General features: G+C 40.7%; 1 protein-coding gene across 1 annotated transcript in view; it reads left to right on the top strand.

The window, feature by feature from the left end:
• The window catches only part of Pou6f2 (POU class 6 homeobox 2), a 462,212-nt gene that overhangs the window by 399,297 nt on the left and 41,510 nt on the right, over positions 1–21,405 (top strand). The window contains exon 6 of the mRNA XM_050142248.1: positions 20,189–20,329. Within this exon, the coding sequence (XP_049998205.1) occupies positions 20,189–20,329 (141 nt within the window). The remainder of the gene's footprint in view (positions 1–20,188; positions 20,330–21,405) is intronic.

The following is a 21,405-nucleotide window of genomic DNA, read 5'->3' on the forward strand; positions in this document are numbered from 1 at the left end:
AGATTCAGAGACACCGCATGACAACAAGGCTGAGGGCGGAATGTCAAGCAGTTCACACACGCTAATTGGTTCTCATTATTCCTCCGAAGTCATAAAAAAAGGTAGGCATTCCTTTAAGCTTAGGAAATCATTAGGTATTTATTGATATTAAGAGATAGGAATTATATGAAAAGTAGTGAAAAAGGGTTCTTGTCCCATCAAAGTACTCAGATTGTGCCTCCACTACTATTTATTTGTTATTTATTATTTATTATGTATGAAACAAGACAGAATCCAATAGAATAGAAAGGAAAATGTTAATGAAGGTTTTCTAATTTGTGTATAGATATCTTACCTGCGTGTGTGTATATGTACCACATGAGTGCTGGGTGCCTGCAAAGGTCACTAGAGGGAGTCAAATCCCCTGTGACTGGAAATCAAATCTGTGAATTACAGATGTCTGTGAATTACTATGTGGGAAGGAAACTCAAGTCTACTGCAAGAGTAGCAAGTGCTCTTAACCACGGAGACATTAACCCAGCCCCAGTTTAGATAGTTTTGAATCATATATTTTTAATTAGTATAGTTTTTTGTTTGTTTCCATTTCATAGTTTTTTTACAATAAGAAACTATTTTGTGTATAATAAAAGTGATAAGGTAGCAAAATTAGCAATGGGCTTTCTAATATTTTGTTTTTAAGAATAAAAATTTAAACACCCCTCAGTATTCAGAGATCCTAGTGAACAAGCATGAGTCCTGTTTTGACTGAGATTTTTCCAAATAGGAACCCAAGGCTAAGCACCGCCCTCAACAACTATCTACCATTGTTTCCTGAAATAGTTTGGCTTACTCTTAGAAAGAAATGATCACTTGCTTTGTTATCCTTATTAAATCTAATGGTACCCAATGGTACAAGTTCTTCAGCACAAAGAACTGTGTTCTGACCTCTTCTGCCATCAACAATAGCATGTGGAAGTCAGCAGTGAGGACAGAAGTCACAAGAGTTATTGTGTTCGTGGGCCAAATGCCAGAAGGAATGTGTGAAGGTGTTCGCAGTCACACAGCAAACCAGTGCTTAGGGTGTTGGATCACTGTTGATGAAGCTCTTCAGCTCTCATTGCCAAATAGCCTGAGCAAAAGCTGCACATGTTCCAGACTATGCAGGCAACCTCCCTGCACATCCATCTCTTGGCTTGCATCATCTCTCTCTAGCATTCCCGCCACAGTGGATTCCACAGAAAGCTTCAGGCTTAACTATCCTCTCTCACTCCTTCCTGCCAAGGCACAGTGAGTCAGTTCTCGCACCTTTCTCCCCAAATGCTCAATTTAAATATGAGAAGTGAGACTCCTCAGAAAAGTCTTAAAATAAGTAGTGAATTACAAATCATTCAGCATAAGACACTCAAAGACCTTTGCTCTAAAAGCTGATTCAATAATCCAAAGCACTGCCCACTTAGAGGTCTCGGAGAGGAAGATAAATCCAACTAGCCCCAGTGGTTCTCATTTGTTCCACCAAAGTCAGGAGGAGGAATTTTATTGGCTGTGTCTCATAAAATAATAGACACTCCATCCTTAGAAGCACTTGCATTTGGTTCAGATCAAATGCTCCAGGGCTTGGGCCAGACACCATGGCAAGGCAGTTCCCTTTCTACAGTAGCAATGATAGATAGCCGTGTTGAAATCTGTGCAAAGTTTCTTAAAGTTTTAACAAAATCCATTGCAACGCAAAGCTTGTCCACTTGAGATCCCATCTGAAGTCTGTAGAATATACAACAACAAAGGGAACCTATAAGGCAGTTGGAAGTTGCAGATGTTTGGTGATTCTTTAGTAAGGTCAGTCTGCTGAATGTATTGAGTACAAATTAAGTTAATAAATATCTGGCTGTAAATAATTGTCCAGGCTTAAACAGCCCAACTTGCTCCTGCCTCAGGATCTTGCACTTCTTGACATCTCTCTACCTGGTCATATGTCATATTTTTACATGAGTGGCTCCCTCTCATCATTAAACGGTTTCTCTTTCTCACCTTCTCTGAGATATCTCTACTTCTGTTCTCTCTACTCTACCAGTTCCCCTTCCACATTCTCCTGTTTTGTTTTCTTCCCAGCATTTCCCACTACCTAAAATTGCCCATTGTTTGCCCCTGACTGTCTATCTTCTACAAGAAGGTAACAGTAAGCACCCTGCCCCATGTGGGTCTTGTCCCTGATTTCTCCAGTATCTAGAACAGGGACAGACACCCACTAGATAAAAGGTGGGTGGGTAGATGGACAAACAGACAGACAGACAGATGGATGAATGGACAGATTGATAATTCCACTTATCACTTGTTTCTTTTTGCTTGGTATCTTACTTTTCTCCTTGTGAACCATATTTTAAGCATCACCCCTACCATATTTTGGGATATAATGCTGTTGCACAATAACTCTTTATAAAATTACAATGGAAGCAAAAATATAATGGATCAGGTTCATTCTACATATGTGAAAGTTTTTTGTTACAGAAATAAAACCTTATAATGAATGATGTTTAGAGAGTAATCCTTAAATGCTTTTTAAAAGCCAGAACATGGAAGATGTTATTTGCATACATGGAATTTATAACCTGTCCCCATTCAAAGGGTATCCAAGAGGGATTATGATAAAAAATATATAACAGTCATAAGCAAAGTCAATAAAACAAACACCAAAATCAATGCAGAGTGAAAGGAAAATAAGACACCAAATGGGTAGGCTAATACCATGTCTATAATTGCTCATTAAACTTAACTCTGGACTTCCCAAGGGTGAAGTCAGGAAATAATAGGTTCTGTAAATCTCACAACCTTGCAATAGCAAAAGGAGCCGTATGTGACAAATGACCAACCATTCCCTTTCGCGTGTTTATTCAGTCAACGAACGTCCATCGCTTCCCTAAGAAAGCACAGCATCAATGCCAGCAGCAGTGCAAGGAAGTAAGAGCATAAGACATGGTCTCTGCTCTGGGGTTGCTTTTAGTTCTAGAAGATGTACTGGGAAATTAGGCACGGCTATGACCAATTTTAGTATGGCAGATATTAATTAGAATCACATGCAGATTACTTAGGGATAACAGAAAAGTCTGGTTTTGATGGGAGAGTTTTGTGTTGGCTCAGAAAGGAACTCACCGATAAAAAAGAAGTCTTTAGGCCATGACTCTGCATTGGAAAGAGTGTGCTGGCTTCTAGAAAGAGCAATGCTCTTCAAGTACTTAGGCCTTAAGAATGCTATGATCATCTTACAATAAGCAAACCCTGTGTGAGCACTGAACATGAGACTTGGTATAAGTGCCTAAAGCCAGTGTCTTCCCTATTCTGCATTCCCACTGTAAGAAATGGAGACTTAGAGGGGACAAGTGTAGGTGTGCCTTCAGCTCCTCTTTGGTGGGTGACATGCTGGTCCAGCTGCCTGAAGTGACCCCTGTCAGCAACTCATCCTAGGTGGCCTCAGTTGCAAAGGGCCTCCTTCTTTAAGGTCATGCACCGCCCAGGATGACCCACATCCCATGACCGACTCATGTGACCTTTTAAAGCTCTGACCCTTGCGAATCTTCACTCCTCAAGTGTTCCTCTTCTCTCTTACTGTGTAATCTGATCTGTTCTGTCATATTGCTTTAAACAAAGTATTTGTGCTCCTTTTGTTTTGCTTTGTTTTTCAAGACAGGGTTTGTTTCTCTGTATAGCCTTGGCTGTCCTGGAACTCACTCTGTAGACTAGACTGGCCTCGAACTCACAAAGATCCACTTGCCTCTGCCTCAATGCTGGGATTAAAGGCATGCGCCACAACCACCCTGCTTCTTGCTCCTTTAAAATAAGTAACTAAATCAATAAAGCCCAGCTCTGTCCGTATTTATAAACTGCTGTAGCTCCACAGCTTCCCTGTGGGCTTGGAAGACATCCAGACAGACCTGCATCAAACCCAAGTTCTCCGCTCACTCCTTTCACCTGCTCCTTTTACAGGGCTCAGTCCCAGAGGCCTTCCTTCAACAGCAACCTATGCCTTATAGCAGTGGTTCTCAACCTGTGGGTCACGACCCTTTGGAGTCAGATATCAGATATTTACGTAACAGTAGCAAAATTACAGTTATGTAGTAACGACGAAATAATTTTAGAGTTGGGGTCACCACAACACGCGGAACTGTATTAAGGGGTCGCAGCATTAGGAAGGTTGAGAACCATTGCCCTACAGAGCCTGTTTCCAGGTAAACCCATCTGGAACCTTGTGAAAGTAGGAGGATGGCAAGCTCCATTTAAAACCTGCACAATAGGGGCTGGAGAGATGGCTCAGTGGTTAAGAGCATTGCCTGCTCTTCCAAAGGTCCTGAGTTCAATTCCCAGCAACCACATGGTGGCTTACAACCATCTGTAAAGAGGTCTGGCGCCCTCTTCTGGCCTTCAGGCATACACACAACAGAATATTGTATACATAATAAATAAATAAATATTTAAAAAAAACCACTTACCAAATTCATTAAAAAAAAATAAAACCTGCACAATAGCACACAAACTCAGCGATTGCTCTAACTGCCCAACGTGATGCCGACACAGGTGCCGACACAGGCATGAAGTTGGAGCTGCATGTTTGGGGGCAGCTGCCCTGTGTGCATCCTCGGGGTGACTTCCCAAGGAAGAAGAAAACTGCCTTTCGGCCTTTACATAACGGCAAATGAGGGTGTGTAGAGGGTATTTTAATTTAAAATTTTGATTCTTCAGAGAATTTCACACATAAATGCTGTATTTACACCATTCGTCCCTGTCTCTCCTGCTCCAACTCCTCCTCCAGCCTCTCCACTCCCTCTTAAATCCATTCTCTTCTTTGTTGTTGACCTACAGCGTTGATCTAATTGATATGAGCTCAGAGCCGATCTTGTAACATTGCCCTTATTTAAATGAATCGAGTGTGGAGGGGCAGGCCTCAGCATGTGTGTGGCCGTCAGAGGATAACTTGAAAGAGTTCTCGCACTCTACATGCGGGTTCTGGAACTCAATCTTGGACAGTTAAACTTAGTAGTAGGTGTAGGGAGAATGTCTTTTGAAGTCAAGTATTTCACTGCTCTTGGTAGTTTTCATTCAGAAAACGGAATCATCTCAGGAACAAAGGCGCTTCCACAGCCTTTGTGATGGCCTTGGTCAATAGTTGTCCTCTCCTTGCATCTGCCGTTTGAGTGTCCTGTCGGGAGACTTGTGTGATCATAAGAACAATTAGCTGTAGGAGTTTAATCAACTGTTCAAAGCAGCTTTGGGTTCATGGCAAACTTGGCAAACTTGATGGAAGGTGGAGAGTTTTTCACACATCCCTGCTCCCACCCCTGCACAGCCTCTCCTACTGAAGCACCCCACGTGCATCCAGATGGTGTATTTGTTATCATTAAGGATCCCACAAAAAACAGCATTTTCACCTAAAGCTCAGGTCTACATGAGTGCTCACACTTGGTCTTGCTCATCCTCTCCTTTAGACAAGTGTATAATGGCGTCCATCCTCATTCATTCCCCAGAAGTCCTGGGGACCTCCTCTTCCTCCCACCACTGCCTTTACCAGAATATCACAGTTGGAGTCACAGAGCACATACATAGACTTTTCATAGTGGCATCATTCACTTTCGGTGAGCCGCTACCTGTTAGAATGACTCACATTGAGAACACACATGCTGAAGCTAGAGAAACCTTGATGCAACGGGCACTTGTGAGAGTACAAAGACAGCCACTTTGGAAGGCAGTTTGACAGTTTCTCGCAAGCATAAACATACTCTTGCTGTGCAGGCCACCCAGTGTGCTCCGTCATATTTACCCAACAAAGCTGAGAACCAGCATCCACACTAAGACCTGCTCTTGAATGTTTGTATTCTCTTCATAATTGCCCAAACTTGGTAGCAATTAATATATCCTTCAGCAAGTGGGTAAATAAATAAAATGTGATACCTTGGGAATATTTAATGTCTACTGAAATTGAGTACTCACCACTAAGAAGGAGTGAACTAGCAAGCGATGAAAGGAGAAGAAGAAATTAAATGTGCATTACTAGGTGAACGAAGCCAACCAAAATGATTTGAAAGAAAGAAAAAGTTGCTGTGGGTGACGCATCTAATGGCTGGGTGAATTCCCTAGACTCTTGTCTTCTAAGGAAAACAAAAATGAGAAGGGACAAAAAGTACTAATTTTACTGCCAAGTTCATATTTCGCTTATTCTGTTAAATTAATGGCTATTACATGAAGTGCATTTTATATCTGAAACCATTTCCACTTGAAACAACATATTTTTATAATGTGTTGCGTGATTACTACTTGAATACAAGGTGACAAAGTTCATGAAAGATAAATGCATTAAAAATGTTTAGAAAATTACAGGATTGTTTTGAAATATTTCTAAAATGGAATGTAATTTTCAATGCATTTCCTGTGTTTATTTACCATAATTTTACTGTTTTGCTATCTTTATACGTCCCTATACATCAGTGCATTGGCTCCTCCTTCCCGATTTTGAGAGATGCTCGTCACTGAGAGGCAGATCTACAGTGGCCATAGTGTGCTTAGCCATGGCCAGAAACACAGTTGCTGACTTTCAGGAACTCAGAAGCCCCTGTATCACATGACCTTCTACCCTCCTAAGTGAAAATTAAGGGCAAGGTGGCACCGCGAGATTATATCAAAACGTGCTATCACCTGCACTCCTGGTACTGAACAAATTTATCCCAGAAACATCAGGGCTTCTTTAGTCCAGGTGTCACACGCTTCAAAATGAACTTCAGTGTCAAGTTCCAAACTGTAAAACTGGCTTGGCTTTTTTTATAACCAGGTTTTACATTGTAGCACCCAGGTACCCCAGTGCTCTGTCTTCTGGAGTCTGTGAAGGCCTTTGTTCAGCTGACTTACAGTTGTTTACCTTTTCACATCAAGTAGTTTGTTTTTTTTTTATTAAAAATCTATCATAGATTTAACATTCTATTGCTCCCTGTGATAAAACATCATGATGGTTTCATCATATGGAAGTGGTTTCAGCCATCTCAGCTTGACGGGGGGTTTACACACCAACCCTGCCCACCCCAGGCTGCCGGAGCTGCCGCAGAAGTCAATGAGCTGCACGTCGTGCTAGAACCTTGCCATAAGCAGACTCCCTAAAAGCTTACTTCTGCCATGTTGTCCTAAGGTTCCATGGCAGAAAGACAAAAATCAGGCTGCTTGCTACCTGTTCTTGGGGTTGGAAACTGTGACCCAAGTATAGGATTCTTTTCTGAGAATACCATAGCCTCTGAAGCTATAACAACTGATCAGTGAGTAAACTTTATGGAGACAAACAAGCCATGTGCATAATAATAAAATCCACACAGCTTAAACAAGGGCCTCCATCTGTCCACAAGTGCTCAAAACCAAGATATTCTGCATTAACACTTATTATAAGCACTTTTTAATAATATGATTATTGAGATAGAAGAAATGAGGATTTTTTTAATTACATAATGTTTGGTCTATTAGCTTTGGTTTATTATTAACTAGCTCTTACAACTTAAATTAACCCATTTCTAGTAGTTTATATTTTACCCACAATGCTTGTGGCTTATTACCTCACATCTTGCTTCTCTGGCAGCTGTTGGTATCTCCCTCGATGCCACCTTCTTTCTCCCTGTATTCAGTTTGGCTTTCCCACCTAGCTGTAGTCATTCTTGCCATAGGCCAAAGCAGTTTCTTTATTAACCAATGGTAATAAAACACATTCACAGCATACAAAAGAGAATCCCACATCATCTCACCTCTTCTGTCTAATTAAAAAGGAAGGTTTTAACTTTAACAGTACAATTGCATTTAACAAAACAGTTATCAAGCAAGAATTATAGCTACAATATTTAGTATATTTGTATTTGACAAAATTAATGAAAATACTCTATCATCTATTCTGTCTTTGTGAGTCTAAAGTTTCATACCTAATTTATAATTTATCATAACTAAGGAAAAGTATCATTATAACTATCTAGTCTTCAACCCCATCAAAGACTTCAGAAGGATATAATATTACTTAAGTAAACAGGAACTGCAGGCAGTAAACAGAAAATTTTGGAAGTTGATTACAATATAGATCCTGTTTAGTTAGGTAACATTATATGTAAATAACTTCCAAAATTCTAGAAAAGACAGAGATATCTGACTGTCTGACAGTCACCCAAAGTTCTTTTGTAATATTGGGGCATCTATCTTTAGCCTATATGCCTAGAATATCTGGCAGAGTTCTCAGTGAAGCAAGAAATTTGAAACTGTCTTATCTATATTGGCAGTTGGTCAGTCATTTTCCTCTGTGTCCTACAGAATGTCTGGCAGTTTCTTCTGTGAAGAGGTACCCTGAAGGACCATCCCACCCTGTTTTGACAAAGTTCAGTGGTCATTTTTCTTTGGGTCCTGCATGTCCAGTTCATGTAGCATACTGTCAAATAATTCAGGCAAGAGCAGTTTTTTGCCCAAATGGCTAGTCACACCACATTGAAAGCAAACTCCATAAGGAGTTTCTTCAGTGCCCATCATCCTTTTGAAGTAATTAGTGCTACCAGGAGCAGACATGTCTCACTGTAGAGAAAAGTCTAAGTTCTTAAAACATTTTAAATGCCATATTCTGTAGGTTTTGAAGTATGCGAGGATTACCTATTTGAAATATATCTCTGCATATCTAGAGAACCTAACTAACGTGACTGTAAGTTTGACTATTATAGATGACTATTAATTTATATTTCTTAACAATACATTACATTTTTATTTTTGTTTTTGTTTTGTTTTGTTTTGTTTTTTAAGAAAGGGTTTCTCTGTATCTTTGGAGCCTCTCCTGGAACTTGCTCTGTAGACCTGACTGACCTTGAACTCACAGAGATCTACCTGCCTCTGCCTCCTTGGTGTTGGAATTAAAAGTGTGTGTCACTACTGCCTGGAGGCTACATTTTTAATTGAGACACATAAACATAATACACATATAGTATAGAGATACACATATAGTATAACAAAATTGACCTTAAATTTCTATCAGTAAACCAAAATCCATACCAATTGAAGAAGTATTTAGAGATTAACAGTTGTTTTTTGAATTAAAGTAGATTCAATAATCTACCATTTAATCATTTCTACATTATATTCCCCTTTTTTCTTTAGAAAGGGATTGACTATTACCATTAACCATTTATAATCAACCCCCTTTAAATGAAAACAAATGTTTGTAAACAATATTTTTGGAATTGGGACATAGTTTTTATGCTACTCCTGATTGGGGTAATCAGCAGGTAATCTTATGGGGATCCTGAGAAAATTTAGGATTATAGTTAAATCTTGGCTATAGTAGTCTGTGAGGCTGCTTATCTCAGCCAGTTTTCTTGAAGCTGTTCTGGATGTAGGATCATCGCTTTCCATCAGAGATCTCTCAGAGTTTTATTTGATCAAACTATATTAGCCTAGAAGGAATCCATAGCTTCTCATCTTCTGTGGAAACAAAAGCAGATCTTCTTTTCCAAAGCAAAAATCCTTAGACCCAAATTATAATAACAAGATACCTTTATGTCAGTTTATCTTAGTAGCCCCCACAATTAAATGTGCCTCTGCTTTTAGCTCATTAACAGTCAAAAAGTTCAAAGAACGCACAATAGTATACATAATCCAGACTCTCTGCATATTTTCCATCTTTACATGGCTTTTTAAATTACTTTTATTGTCTCTTTAAAGACTTTGTTTTATTTTTTCAAACTATTTGTTTCTTTCTATAACTGCCTATACCCATTTTTTTCTTTTTTAAGCCTATATATATTTATTAAAAACATTGTGACCCCTTTAGACGATTTTCTTGTTTGTATGTTTTTGCTTTTTTATTGCATATCTGTAACTTTTTTGTCACTGTTTTAACTGGTAAGTGGTATGGCTAGGACCAGAACAGCCTCTTTGACTGTTTATTGTGTCCTGATTGGCTTTTAAACTTGGCAGAGGTAGCAATGAGCATGATGCTTACTTCCCACTCCCCAATGCTGACATCAGGTAGTCACATTCAGCCCACAAACCCTTTTTGTTTGTGTGAGCAAAAGCTAAATCTGCCACACAGTGCAACAGCAGATTAGTCTCTCTATACCGAGGTCTGTGTGAGACTGTAGAAACCCACCATGCGTCTTAGCTCATGGCAACTAGCAGCCAGCTCCATCTTGTAGGCAGCTATTGGTAGATGTGTCTCTGTGGACGGCAGGAAAGACTAGGGAGCCCAGTATGGCTTCACTGTTGTGCATTTAGAACCCTCTTAAAGTTTTTTAAGTCTTATGTGGATCCATGCCAGACGGTAGACGCCACTTGTACTGGAGGTTTCTCATCCTACCTGGGACTGCAGCCACTTCTAAAATAACCACTCCGAGGCTTAGTATTAATTACATACTGTTTAGCCTATTAGCTCAGGTTTATTATTAACTAGCTCTAACAACTTAAATTAACCCATTTCTATTAGTTTATATTTTACCACAAGGCTTGTGCCTTGTTAGCTCACATCTTGCTTATCTGGTGGCTGTTGGCATCTCCTTGTTTTGCTTTCTTAATTGAATCAGTAGGTTTTAGGAAAAGATTCCTTGAAGCTTCATAAAGATAGAAACTGTCCCTTGACTTGCACTTTGGGTCTCTCTTTCTTTCTTGTCTTTTCTACAAACTCCGTAGCACCTATGTTCCCTTGTAGGGAATCAACAAGTGTTGGGAATCAAGATATAATAAGCGTGAGCAAATAAAGAGTGCAGTAAGCTTTTCAATTGCTAGAGATTGGAGCAGTACTAACTGCTGTACCATGGCATAAATTTATTCTCTTTCCATCACAGGAGTATTCACAATTATTTGTTTAAAGTGAACGAGAGAATAAGAAATACAGGAAGAATGATTCTGTAATATCAACAAATTCACCTAACTAATGTGCCATGACACCAGGCAATTGGTAAAAGCAGCACTCTGTATGTAAGTAAGAAAATATCATGAAACTCCATAAAAAGATGGATTTTCGGGTTATTAGGTGGAGGACTGGACAGGAAAGGAAATGAGATGTGCTGGTTTGTAGTGACTATTTGTCTACATAGCACTTGTATAAAATCTGATTTAGGGTTAGTGTGCTCCCACAATGAGGCCTTTCTACTATAAAATCAAATAAGTGTGTTATGTTGAAGCAAAAGCTAGTTTCTTGCCTCTACTCTGGGATTAACTATTTTATCAGTAAATTTAAAAGTCAAAGAGAAGCACATGCCTTTGAAGAGCTTTATAATAACTTCCCACCCGATTACAACGTGGCAATCAGATTCTTTTCCTTCTTCTTCATCTAGTGTCTTCAGAGCAGTTCCTCAATTGTCCTTCCTAACATGAACTCAGACCCCCTGCAGCACCTAACTGTCTCCCCAGTGTGATTCTAGAACACTCACTAAGATACTCCTGTTCACTCTGGGGGAGCCTCCTCTGTTCATCTGCAGTGATGTCAGGCCTTTGTGAAGTCAGCTGTACAGAGCCTCGCTTCTGACTTAGTGACCACTATAAAGCCACAAACTATTTGTATACCCAAGGGGCCTGATACTCCATAAATCCCCATCACAGCTCAATGCTGTCCATCAAACCCAGTGATTTAAGAAAACAAACAAACAAACAAAAAACCACCAAAGGCCACATTTACTACCACCTTAACTTTCAGTGCCCAGCCAACGACATGAGTAGCTTACTGGCAGACATACATGTTCAGAAATGTGTTACTGGGCCATTTCACCACCCATGGTGCAAATAATACAGAGTGCAACTGGACGGTGTAGCTCAATTACTTGCTGACTGTGTGATGCAATCAAGAAGAGACACAATAAACAAAAAATGGAGAGACTGCTGCACACATAATACAGCATACTGTTTTACAGTTAAGTTCCTGCATAATTAAAGGAGTACATTCTAAAATCACAAAGTATAGTACAGTAAATGCATTCATCAGTGACATAGTCAATTCTTTTTATTATAAAGTATTATAGGCTATATGTAAATGCTATACGTTCTTATGATTGGTATGTTTGCTAACATCAACACAAAATATAAGTAAGGTCTTATGCTACGGCAATATGGCAACTACAACATTACTAAGCAATATAAATGCATCAGTTCCATTGTAGTCTTATAGACCATGATTCTATATGCAGACCATCATTATCTGAAACATCATTATAAAACACATGACTATAATCTCAAACCAAGTGATTAAGCCCCCTGTCCAGTCCTCCACACCATTTCCAGGCTTATAGTGTCTTAGAGATGCCACAGGGATTTTCATCTTAGCAGTCCAAAGAAAAGCTACATATTCATCTCTACCTACCAGCATTATTAGATTTCCATCCTGAAAATTTAATTCTCAACTATGGTCAAAACGATCATTCAGGGCCATGGTAGCCTTGCAGGTTATCTGCCTGTACAGCTGCATTTACTGAGCCTAATTCGCCTGATGAACTAACACCTAAGGACTCAGAAGTTTCTGGACTTCCCACCCCACACTTAAAGCCTAGGTTGACCAATGCAATGTGAAATGAGAGAGTTGAAGGTATTTTTAAAAGGAAAGAGGCTGATACATTTATTTAAAAAGATATTTACTAAAGATTGAAGGGTTGACTTCTCACAAAGGTCTTGTACCTAAGGCAGATAGCTTTTTCATGCATTTGCATACTAATTCAGTAAACATCTACCAACGGCCTCCTTAGTGTCTTTCATTGTGAAAGAAACTGAAGACACAGCTGTGGCCCAAAATCTGCTAAAGAGAGTCTAGAGAGAGGAAGAAAGAGAATAGACAAACAGCCTTTGATGAGCGCTGTGAAGGGACTAGATAGGATAAACAGTAGAAAGGTGTATTCATTATATTTCTAATTGCCGTGGAAATGTGCTCAACACAAGAAACTTAAGAAAGACAGGATTTAGGGTCTTTTCTAGCTCATGTTTTGAGGGTGCAGGCCATTGTGGTGGAGATGGAATGGCATCAGGAGCATGAGTCTGCAGTCAAGAAAATGACATTTGAATGGCAAGGAGAGGTATCAAAGTGTAAAACCGTTGGATAGTTTAGAATATTAAAAATGACCAAACAACTACCTTGGATGTTGTGATGGTGTGAAGGTACTCAGTCCTACCACACTGCAATACCTGTAAGAGAGAAAATGGATACAAACACTATAGTAAGACTTACAGGGGGCTTACTACTCTATGTCAGGAACTCTTCCAGTATGTTTCATGAATTGGTTCATATAAATGGCTAGTTTTATTGTTTTATTTCATGGTTTTACATGTATGTGGTGCTAAGATTTGAATCCAGGACCTCACACATGTCAAGTACATGCTCTACCACTAGACTGCATCATCAGCCTTGAGGCATGTATCTTAAAATTTTAGGAAACCATAATTTATTCCCATTTTACTAAAGTTGGAGAAACTGAGTAACAGAAGGAAGAGCTACCTTAGAGCAACTTCAGAATCTAGTTCCAGAATCCAGGCTCCCAGGCATGGTACTCTACCACTTCCCTTTTAAGCTAGGAAGGCCCTTTAATCGCCGGTCACATTTCTGTCCAGGTCCAGGTGCACAGATCACAGCTGTTTAGATGTCTTAGAACCTACTCCATCTTCTCTCAACTGTAGACTGCCACCCTCCGAGACTGGAGATCAATTATTGGATGGCTTCATTTTCTTCATTTCCTTTGCTACCAAATTTCTTCACCTGTTTGAATAAGTCCCATGAAAGAGGAAACATGTCAGTCTGTCATTCATTACCATACAGTGCCTTAAACACGCTCAGTACTGACTAAGTGCTTGCGGGCTGAAGAAATCAGTAAGTGAAAGGCTGTATTGATGTCTGTACCTGCAGCATACACATTACTATATAAAAGGACACCTGTTGGTTTATTTATATTTCTGCCATGCAATGTATTTAGCTGTTTTACCAAGCAATTCTCCAATTCCCTGTGAACACTGACAATAATGCCTACTGTTTAATTCCATTCTGCGGCTAATTATCTGAAGTTAGTGCAGGCCTCACAAGTAAAATGCATAAGCTCACAAGATCAACACACACACACACCTAACATGCATGCATATTACATATGTCAACTGTAAGCATTGCATCCCCAGAGTATCCCGGCTTCTGTTTCCTTTGGCTACAACTCAGAATCCCACCAGTTCCTCTTCCTGTACAATAATTTGGTATGATAAATCACAGAGCAAGGTTTACTGGTCATGAACATCAAAAAGGATGCAAATGAACAGTTTAACTACATCAGTGGTTATCTACTTGTGGGTTGTGTCACCTTCGGGGTCTCATATCAGCTATCCTGCATATTAGATATTTACTTTATGGTTCATAACAGTAGCAAAATTGCAGTTATGGAATAGCAGCAAAACAATTTTACAGTCAGGATCACCAGAATACAAGGAATTGTATTTAAAGGCTCACAGCATTAGGAAGGTTGAGAACGGCTGAACTAGATAAAAGGATGCACAGGCGAGAGCCAGAGGGTCCTGAGTGCAAGAGCTTCTGTTTCTAGGTGGTCTGAGGCACAGTCACCTCCCTTTCAGCCTATGAACCCTCCAAAACCCAGTCTACGCACGACTAAAGCTTTGAGATCAGCAAGTACCCTCTCAGGCACTCTTCAGTCCCTGGAGGGCAGGAGTGAGCTGAGACTTCTAAGCCTCTGATAGCATAGCCCGATGGTCCTGACAACCAGCCTCCAACCTCCGGAACCAACTCACAAGCATAAGCTCCGGTGAGGTACAAAGGGGGCTATTAGCATATACGGCTGCTCTTTGTCCTTATAACACTCAGAAGTGCCAAGCATTCAAGACCTCCGTGATAACTAAAGAGGGGGAGGACCAACTGTGTGTTTATTATCACGTCACAAAATCTCTGAGATTGGTTGGAATTCCAAGTTTTCACGAGCCGTTCCCACCCCTCTGCTTCAACAACTGTCACACTCCAAGGGCTTGCTTAGGCTACAGAATTCATTTTACCTCATGAGCCAAGAGTCAACAACACCTGGGGGTTTCCAGCCCTCAGTTGCTCACAGGATGCTCTAACGTGATGGCTGTCAGGTGTGAAAGATGAAGCCCCAGCTTCCTCATATTGGGTACGAGGCCCCATGCCTGAGGCCCCATTCACACTCCAGAACTCCGCAGGACCAGACTTCTCTTCTCCCTGACCTGTGGCTAGAGAATCAACACACACATTATCTGCTAAAATTCCAGTTAGGAAATATGACTAGGTATTAGAAAATAGTAAGCTACAATGCTTGTCAGTTGATGGTTAAGATTAGTTTCAGAAGCATGAAGAAACCGGTGTGATTTTATGACAACGAACCAAAGTGTTTTAGGTTTTAGGTTAGTAAAGCGCTTCAGCACACTTCACCCGAAAGATCACCGAAGACCTTTGTTTGTTTGACAGATGTTGAACGGAACAGACAGCAGCATTTAACACAGGACCATCTCCACACTACAGCAGGAAGTGAGAGAGCCAAGGATCAGCTCAGTATGAAAACACTCGAAAATGGTTTCCAACTGCTCTAGGGGTCTCACGCAGCAATAATCATAGAGCAGGTGAAAGCCTCGCTGCATAAAACACAGGGGAAGTAGCTCATTGGAACAGACATCCAATGTGTGTCTACTGGAATTCCCCTCACCACCTTCGGAGTTGAGGAGCAGAAGTACTGATTTGATTAAAGAATCCCAAAACACAAGAGGTGTGCTTCTTTCCCACATATAAGGAAAAGGAAAACCAAAGTCTTAATTACGTATATGAACTAAACACTGCAATATTTTCCTGGCTGCTTCTAAACACTCAGCGAGAGTCATTTGGATGTTAAATGAGGAGTCAGCTGTGATAAATGCCCTTCTCAGCGTCCTCATTTAAAATGAAATGGGATCACATACCCAGACTCTAAACTAAAAGTTAGTAGCAAAAAGAACTGTTCCTAAACCCACACTCTGTGAAATCCACATGGCTCCTAAGGAGAATGATAGAACCCTGGACCATGGGCACGTAAGCACCAGGAAGACTCTGAGCCTACGAGCCCAGAGAGCCCTCTTGGGACCTAGGCAAAAATCCAGACACACGTCACAGCTAAGCTGCAGCGTCGTGCTGTCCTATTTATGCAAGTGAGTTTTACTCTTGTAATTTAACAGTGATTTCTTTAAAAATGTTGTCACTGCTTATATTCAACTTTCAGAAACACGAGTCTTTTACCGAGATGCAGGATAGCAATCCCTCAGAAAAAAAAAAAAAAAAAAAAAAAACAGAAAGCATTGCTCTGTGCTGTGATGACATCCGTGATGATGACATCTGTAGATGACGTCCACGGTGCCTCTGAAGGCTGCTCTCTGGATGACTTCGTTAATTTTTCCAACATGATCTAATGTCCATAAACAACGAAGAGATACACAATGCATATAAACCTGAAAATATGCATTTATTCTCCTGAGATCAGCACCATAATGATGTGTGAACACAGACATAAATAACTGTAGGTAGAGACGAGGGAAATGGGGAGTCCAAGGTGATCCTTAGATACACAGAACATTTGAGGCCATCCTGGGCTACAGAGGAAGACCCAGCTGAGAACAAACAAACAAACAAACAAAACCAGAAAACCCTAAAGTAAAATGTGCATGAAAGTGGTTGGGTTGTCAGCGTGAGCTACGGGTGTGTATCCAGAGCTCTCACCGGCACGCTCTCGTCTGATTCTCATTACACTTTTATAAGTGCTCTCATTTCCCCACCTAGTGTATCCAGAATAAAAACCAAGGTTTGAATTTCTTACATCTACTGAGACCACCTGGTTTTGCTGCCTGACTCTCTCCTGCCTGGACAGGGGAAAGGTGAGGTTCGGTGCCCTATTTCAGTGGTGCACAACCGCATCTGAATTATTTTGTTTATTTTGTAAAACCCTAAAAGGGGAAACGTCTTAGGAAATGGGTGTTTCAGTGAGTGGATTATTAGACAAGCCGTGGATCTCGAAAGCCACGGCTTGGTGTGCTCAGGATGTAACGGGAAAACGCGAATTCACGGCAAATCCTTCCTCTGAGCCTTCCTGTATTTATAACATGAACACACCAAAACCAGCATGTCCTGAACTGATCTGTTGAAAATACACCATGTAATACAGTCGGACTTCTCCCAGGCTGCCTTTTCCTAGTAGGTGCATTGGCAGTGAAAGCTATGAAGGCATAAACTTGGCCGCCACCTCCAAGTGCCCACATGGCCCTGGAACGTCACCGCGCTCTTTATGTGCATTTATCGTGCATGAGCTCACAGCTGTCCAAATCTACCCTGAGTCTCCAGCCGGGAAGAAAGAGTGATAGGAACACTGCTAATGTGACATGACTGTGAAGAACACAGGATGACATGGCCGGAGGTGATGGCCATTCCCCATCCCCTGCCACTTATCTTGATGGCAGCGCATCACTGCCCAGGAAGTCACAGACAGAAGAGCCTAGAAGTATTTGTGAAACTGTATAGACCACGAACACCATCTAAGTCACTCTCACACTGACTTGTACCACAAGGGCCACATTGGGTGTTGGTAGTCTAGCTCTAGAGCATGGTCAGGAAGACCCCAGAATCAGACGCCATTCACAGTTACAAAGCAGGGAAGCTAGCTGGACAGGAATGTAGAAAGTCATTTGGGGCTAGTGGCATACAGCTCAATAGCAAAGTTCTTGTCTAGAATATATAAAACCTGGATTGGTTCTGCAAAACAGAGCAAATATATACATATATATGTATATATATTACACATATATATACATATATGTATATATATAATCATCTACGTTGGTATTTTCCCCTTTCAGATGGAAAGACCATGCATGCAAGCACCCACACCCACATGTGTTCACATGCAGAGACACATAGAAATGTCGTTAGGGCAGGGAAATCTTAAGTCCAGGGCACAGAGGAAATAAATGTCAGTAAACCAAACACACCTTCGTGGTGGTCAAGCAATCTTTTCAAACACCTGTTCCCCATTTCCAACCCTTAAGCACAAAGACTCGGCAGGTTTTTTTTTAAGTAATTTATTGGCTTTATATTCAAAATGAGCTCTCTGTGAAGTTTCAGATTTGGCAGCAAACACAAAGGACAATGGTGAACAGTACACTGGTGTCTGAGATGCAGGGAGTTCTCAATCTCCGTTACTGTGCTCCACCCAGACGGTCGGTCCATTGTTTCCCAGATGATATCTTGGTTGACCTAGAGTATATCAAACTTAAGTGTTTAACAATTGAACAAATTATGTGCTCTTGGTTAAACGGGAATAACTGCCTATCTTCTAGAGAAGATAAGTTTGTACATTTTCTATGTACAAACTGAAAAATTTAACCCACAATCACAGACAAAATTGTCTTTTCGAAATTAAGAGCAAACTTCACATAAATTAATCATTCTTTGAGGGTTAAGAAGTTCCTTCTATGATTCCAGGAATTTTCGTTACCATTTCAGCTTTATGCATAGAAACAACGCAAGCAGAGCCCTCGCAAAGGAACTCAGAACGAAACACCAGTGTGTGCTGTCTATGTTGGGTGCTAGAGGCACAGGTCATCAAGAAGACAATATGGACCATCTGTTGTGGGCATTCAGACTACAACAAAGAGCATTTCTCTGAACACTTCCCATTCCATAGTCACTGGCACACTATAGACATACTCAAAATTCCAAGATCAAGGCTACCCTGAATGTTAAATCCCATGGTGGTAATCTGGGATAAAACAGGGTTTCTCTATAGACCAAAGAAGGAATATTTTTTTCTCCTTAAAAAAAATCATAGTTTTTTTTCCCTTAGGAGAGAGATAAAAGCAAAAGACATAAAGCACTGAGTTTAAAGTGGATTTTTCTTTCTAAAACAATGTGCTTTGGTTCTAAGTAAATAAAAAATCTGAAAAGGATATACATTAACAAAAAGTTATTAAATTCCTTTTTTAATTCTTTCTGATTATTATTTCCTTTCTCAACAAATGATGTAAATCTCTGGGCAAATTTCCAAAATAATTAAAGCACAGAATATTTTTTTTTGAGATGAAAAGAAGAAAAGGGAAAAACAGAGAGCGGGGAAGAAGAATAAAGATCATTTGAAAAGGAGAAAGAAAGTTTAAAAATAACAATAATAAAATAGGAACTCTAGAAGAGCCAAAATCTGAACTAAGTATGGCGTTAATCCTTTTCCACCAGGCCCTAACCTTGGCAGGTCTCTGCTAAAATGCAGGAGTTGCATGGATGTGGAAGCCAGTGATGGAAAATGCATTATTATACACAATGGTTGTACTTGAGAGAAACTATACGGAGGGAAAAAAATAACACCCTAGAATAAATACAAATGAAATTCATGTATCAAAACCAATACTGTGAAAATAGTTTAAATGTTTCTTGAATTTATATCTAGTCATTAACCTAAATGCAGATTTTAGTTCCTGCCACCCTTCTGCCTCATGGTCAGAAGGCCTGAAAACCTGTGGTGTGGAAAATTGGCAGGATAAAGAATATTGAATTGGTCTCCATGGAAAAACAGAATTTGGCAGCCATAACCTCCTGCCTGTGCTGGTCTGTCTCCCACTTCTGTTTATTCCTTCCTGCTAAACCTTTGTCCCAGGGAAGAAGCCACACACTAGGTAAAGCTAGAAGCAACTGTCAGCCTGACCATTCACCAGTGACTTTGAATCTCTCCTCAACATAAGGCCAAATGTCCCAGCTCTGTGAGGTCACAGAAGCTGGGCTTTCACTGATTTTGGTTGCTTCTAACCTCAAAAAGGGAACTGAGGTGAGAAACCTGCCTTACCCAAAAGACCCTGAAGAAACTGTAGTTCCCTGATGGAGACGATAAATCCATACCCAAATCCTGTGGGCATCAATTTCCTCCGCCCATTCTGCTTCACTGTCGTGATCATTTCAAGGAAGGCTGACATTTCCTTGGAATTTTCATTAGTGATCTCCCCCAGATTCAGGTTAAATCCCTCCAAGGGTGTACCTCAGCTGAGGCTCCACGGAGTAGCCAGCATTGGTGGACAAAGTCCAGCCCCCACCTTGTCCCTGGCCCCTAAGTCAGTCAAGGAATGGCTTACTGGGACCCTGCAGTGGGCTCGGGGCTCTTTGCATGAGCAAGCTGGAGGGAGAGTTGTGTCGCTGTGTGGTTACCCTGCCTCGTGGTGGTTTTCACCCTGATCTTTTCTTTCTTTGCAGCTGGTTAATAATCCTCTAGCAAGTCAGGCCGCCGCTGCTGCAGCAGCCATGGGCTCCATAGCAAGCTCACAGGCCTTTGGCAATGCCCTCTCCAGCCTTCAGGGGGTCACAGGTCAACTAGTTACTAATGCACAAGGACAGGTGAGTGGGAGATGGGAGCAAGAGTGAATTTTTATGGCAGACTGAACTCAGAAAGGGAATGGATTTCTTTTGCATGACAGTGATATGTGGCTGCATCTATTTGAGGCAAATAAATAATGTTTACTAGCAATGTCAAGAACAGGAGAGGGGTTGGGAAGTGTTTCTATATTTCAGAAGCAAGATTTTTCTTTCTTCCCCCTAAAATGTCAAGGTTTTATTTCGGTTTTGTTTTGTGAGGTGACTAGTGTTATGACCTGAGTTAAAGAATTCCTTTCTCGTTTTGGGAACTTTCTTGGAAATAAACAATCAAAAATTGAATTTTGGAAAGGAAACCTTGCTTTGCTTTTTTTTTTTAATTTTCCACTTTTACCAACTCTGATGTAATTAATGGGTTGCTGGTTACTCTGATGTGTCTAAACTAACCTGGGTAAATCCAAGATATGCATGTGTGGAGAATCAGTGCAAAGTCCTACTCAAGTCACCAAAGGAAAGGGGCATTAGATGCCAGCTTCCAGTCAGCCCCAGCACTCTCACTGATTTTGGGGGACTCAGGAGGTCTCTTGCATGCCTGTTGATTATCGTTAACCTGTCAGGTCCTCTAAGCCCTCCCCCATATCACAGGAGAGCACCCACTCTCCAGTAAGGTTTACGTGTCCATGTCATGTTCACCGAGGTGACATATGATAGAGCTTCAGTGATCAGTCACCCTGGAGGCTACAGAAAACAGCAGAGCAGAGTCGAAGCTGATGATGTCACGGTGCCCTCCAATGGAAAGCCAGAGTCCAGCCTTGGTCCTTAGTGACATCAGTTTTCCAGGGTGGCCAAGATGATTATAGAGAGAACAATGTTTCTTTACTCGGCAGTGTGTTTACATAGCTCCCTGCTACAGTTGCTCTGCAAAACCAGGAATCCCACTACCTTAAACTTTTTTTTTTAATTTTACTTAAAGCATAAGCAAAGATGTATTATAAGCCAAACCATCTCTATCTACAGCCCAGGGGAAGAAAAAGCTGACCTTGTTATATTTCTTGGGCGGGTGTAGGATTGTCCCATCAGAGACCCGAGGGCTGAAGGAT

Source organism: Alexandromys fortis, unplaced genomic scaffold, assembly GCF_014885135.2.
Source record: "Alexandromys fortis isolate MF-2015 unplaced genomic scaffold, M_Fortis_MF-2015_v1.1 scaffold_5, whole genome shotgun sequence".
Taxonomy (NCBI): domain Eukaryota; kingdom Metazoa; phylum Chordata; class Mammalia; order Rodentia; family Cricetidae; genus Alexandromys; species Alexandromys fortis.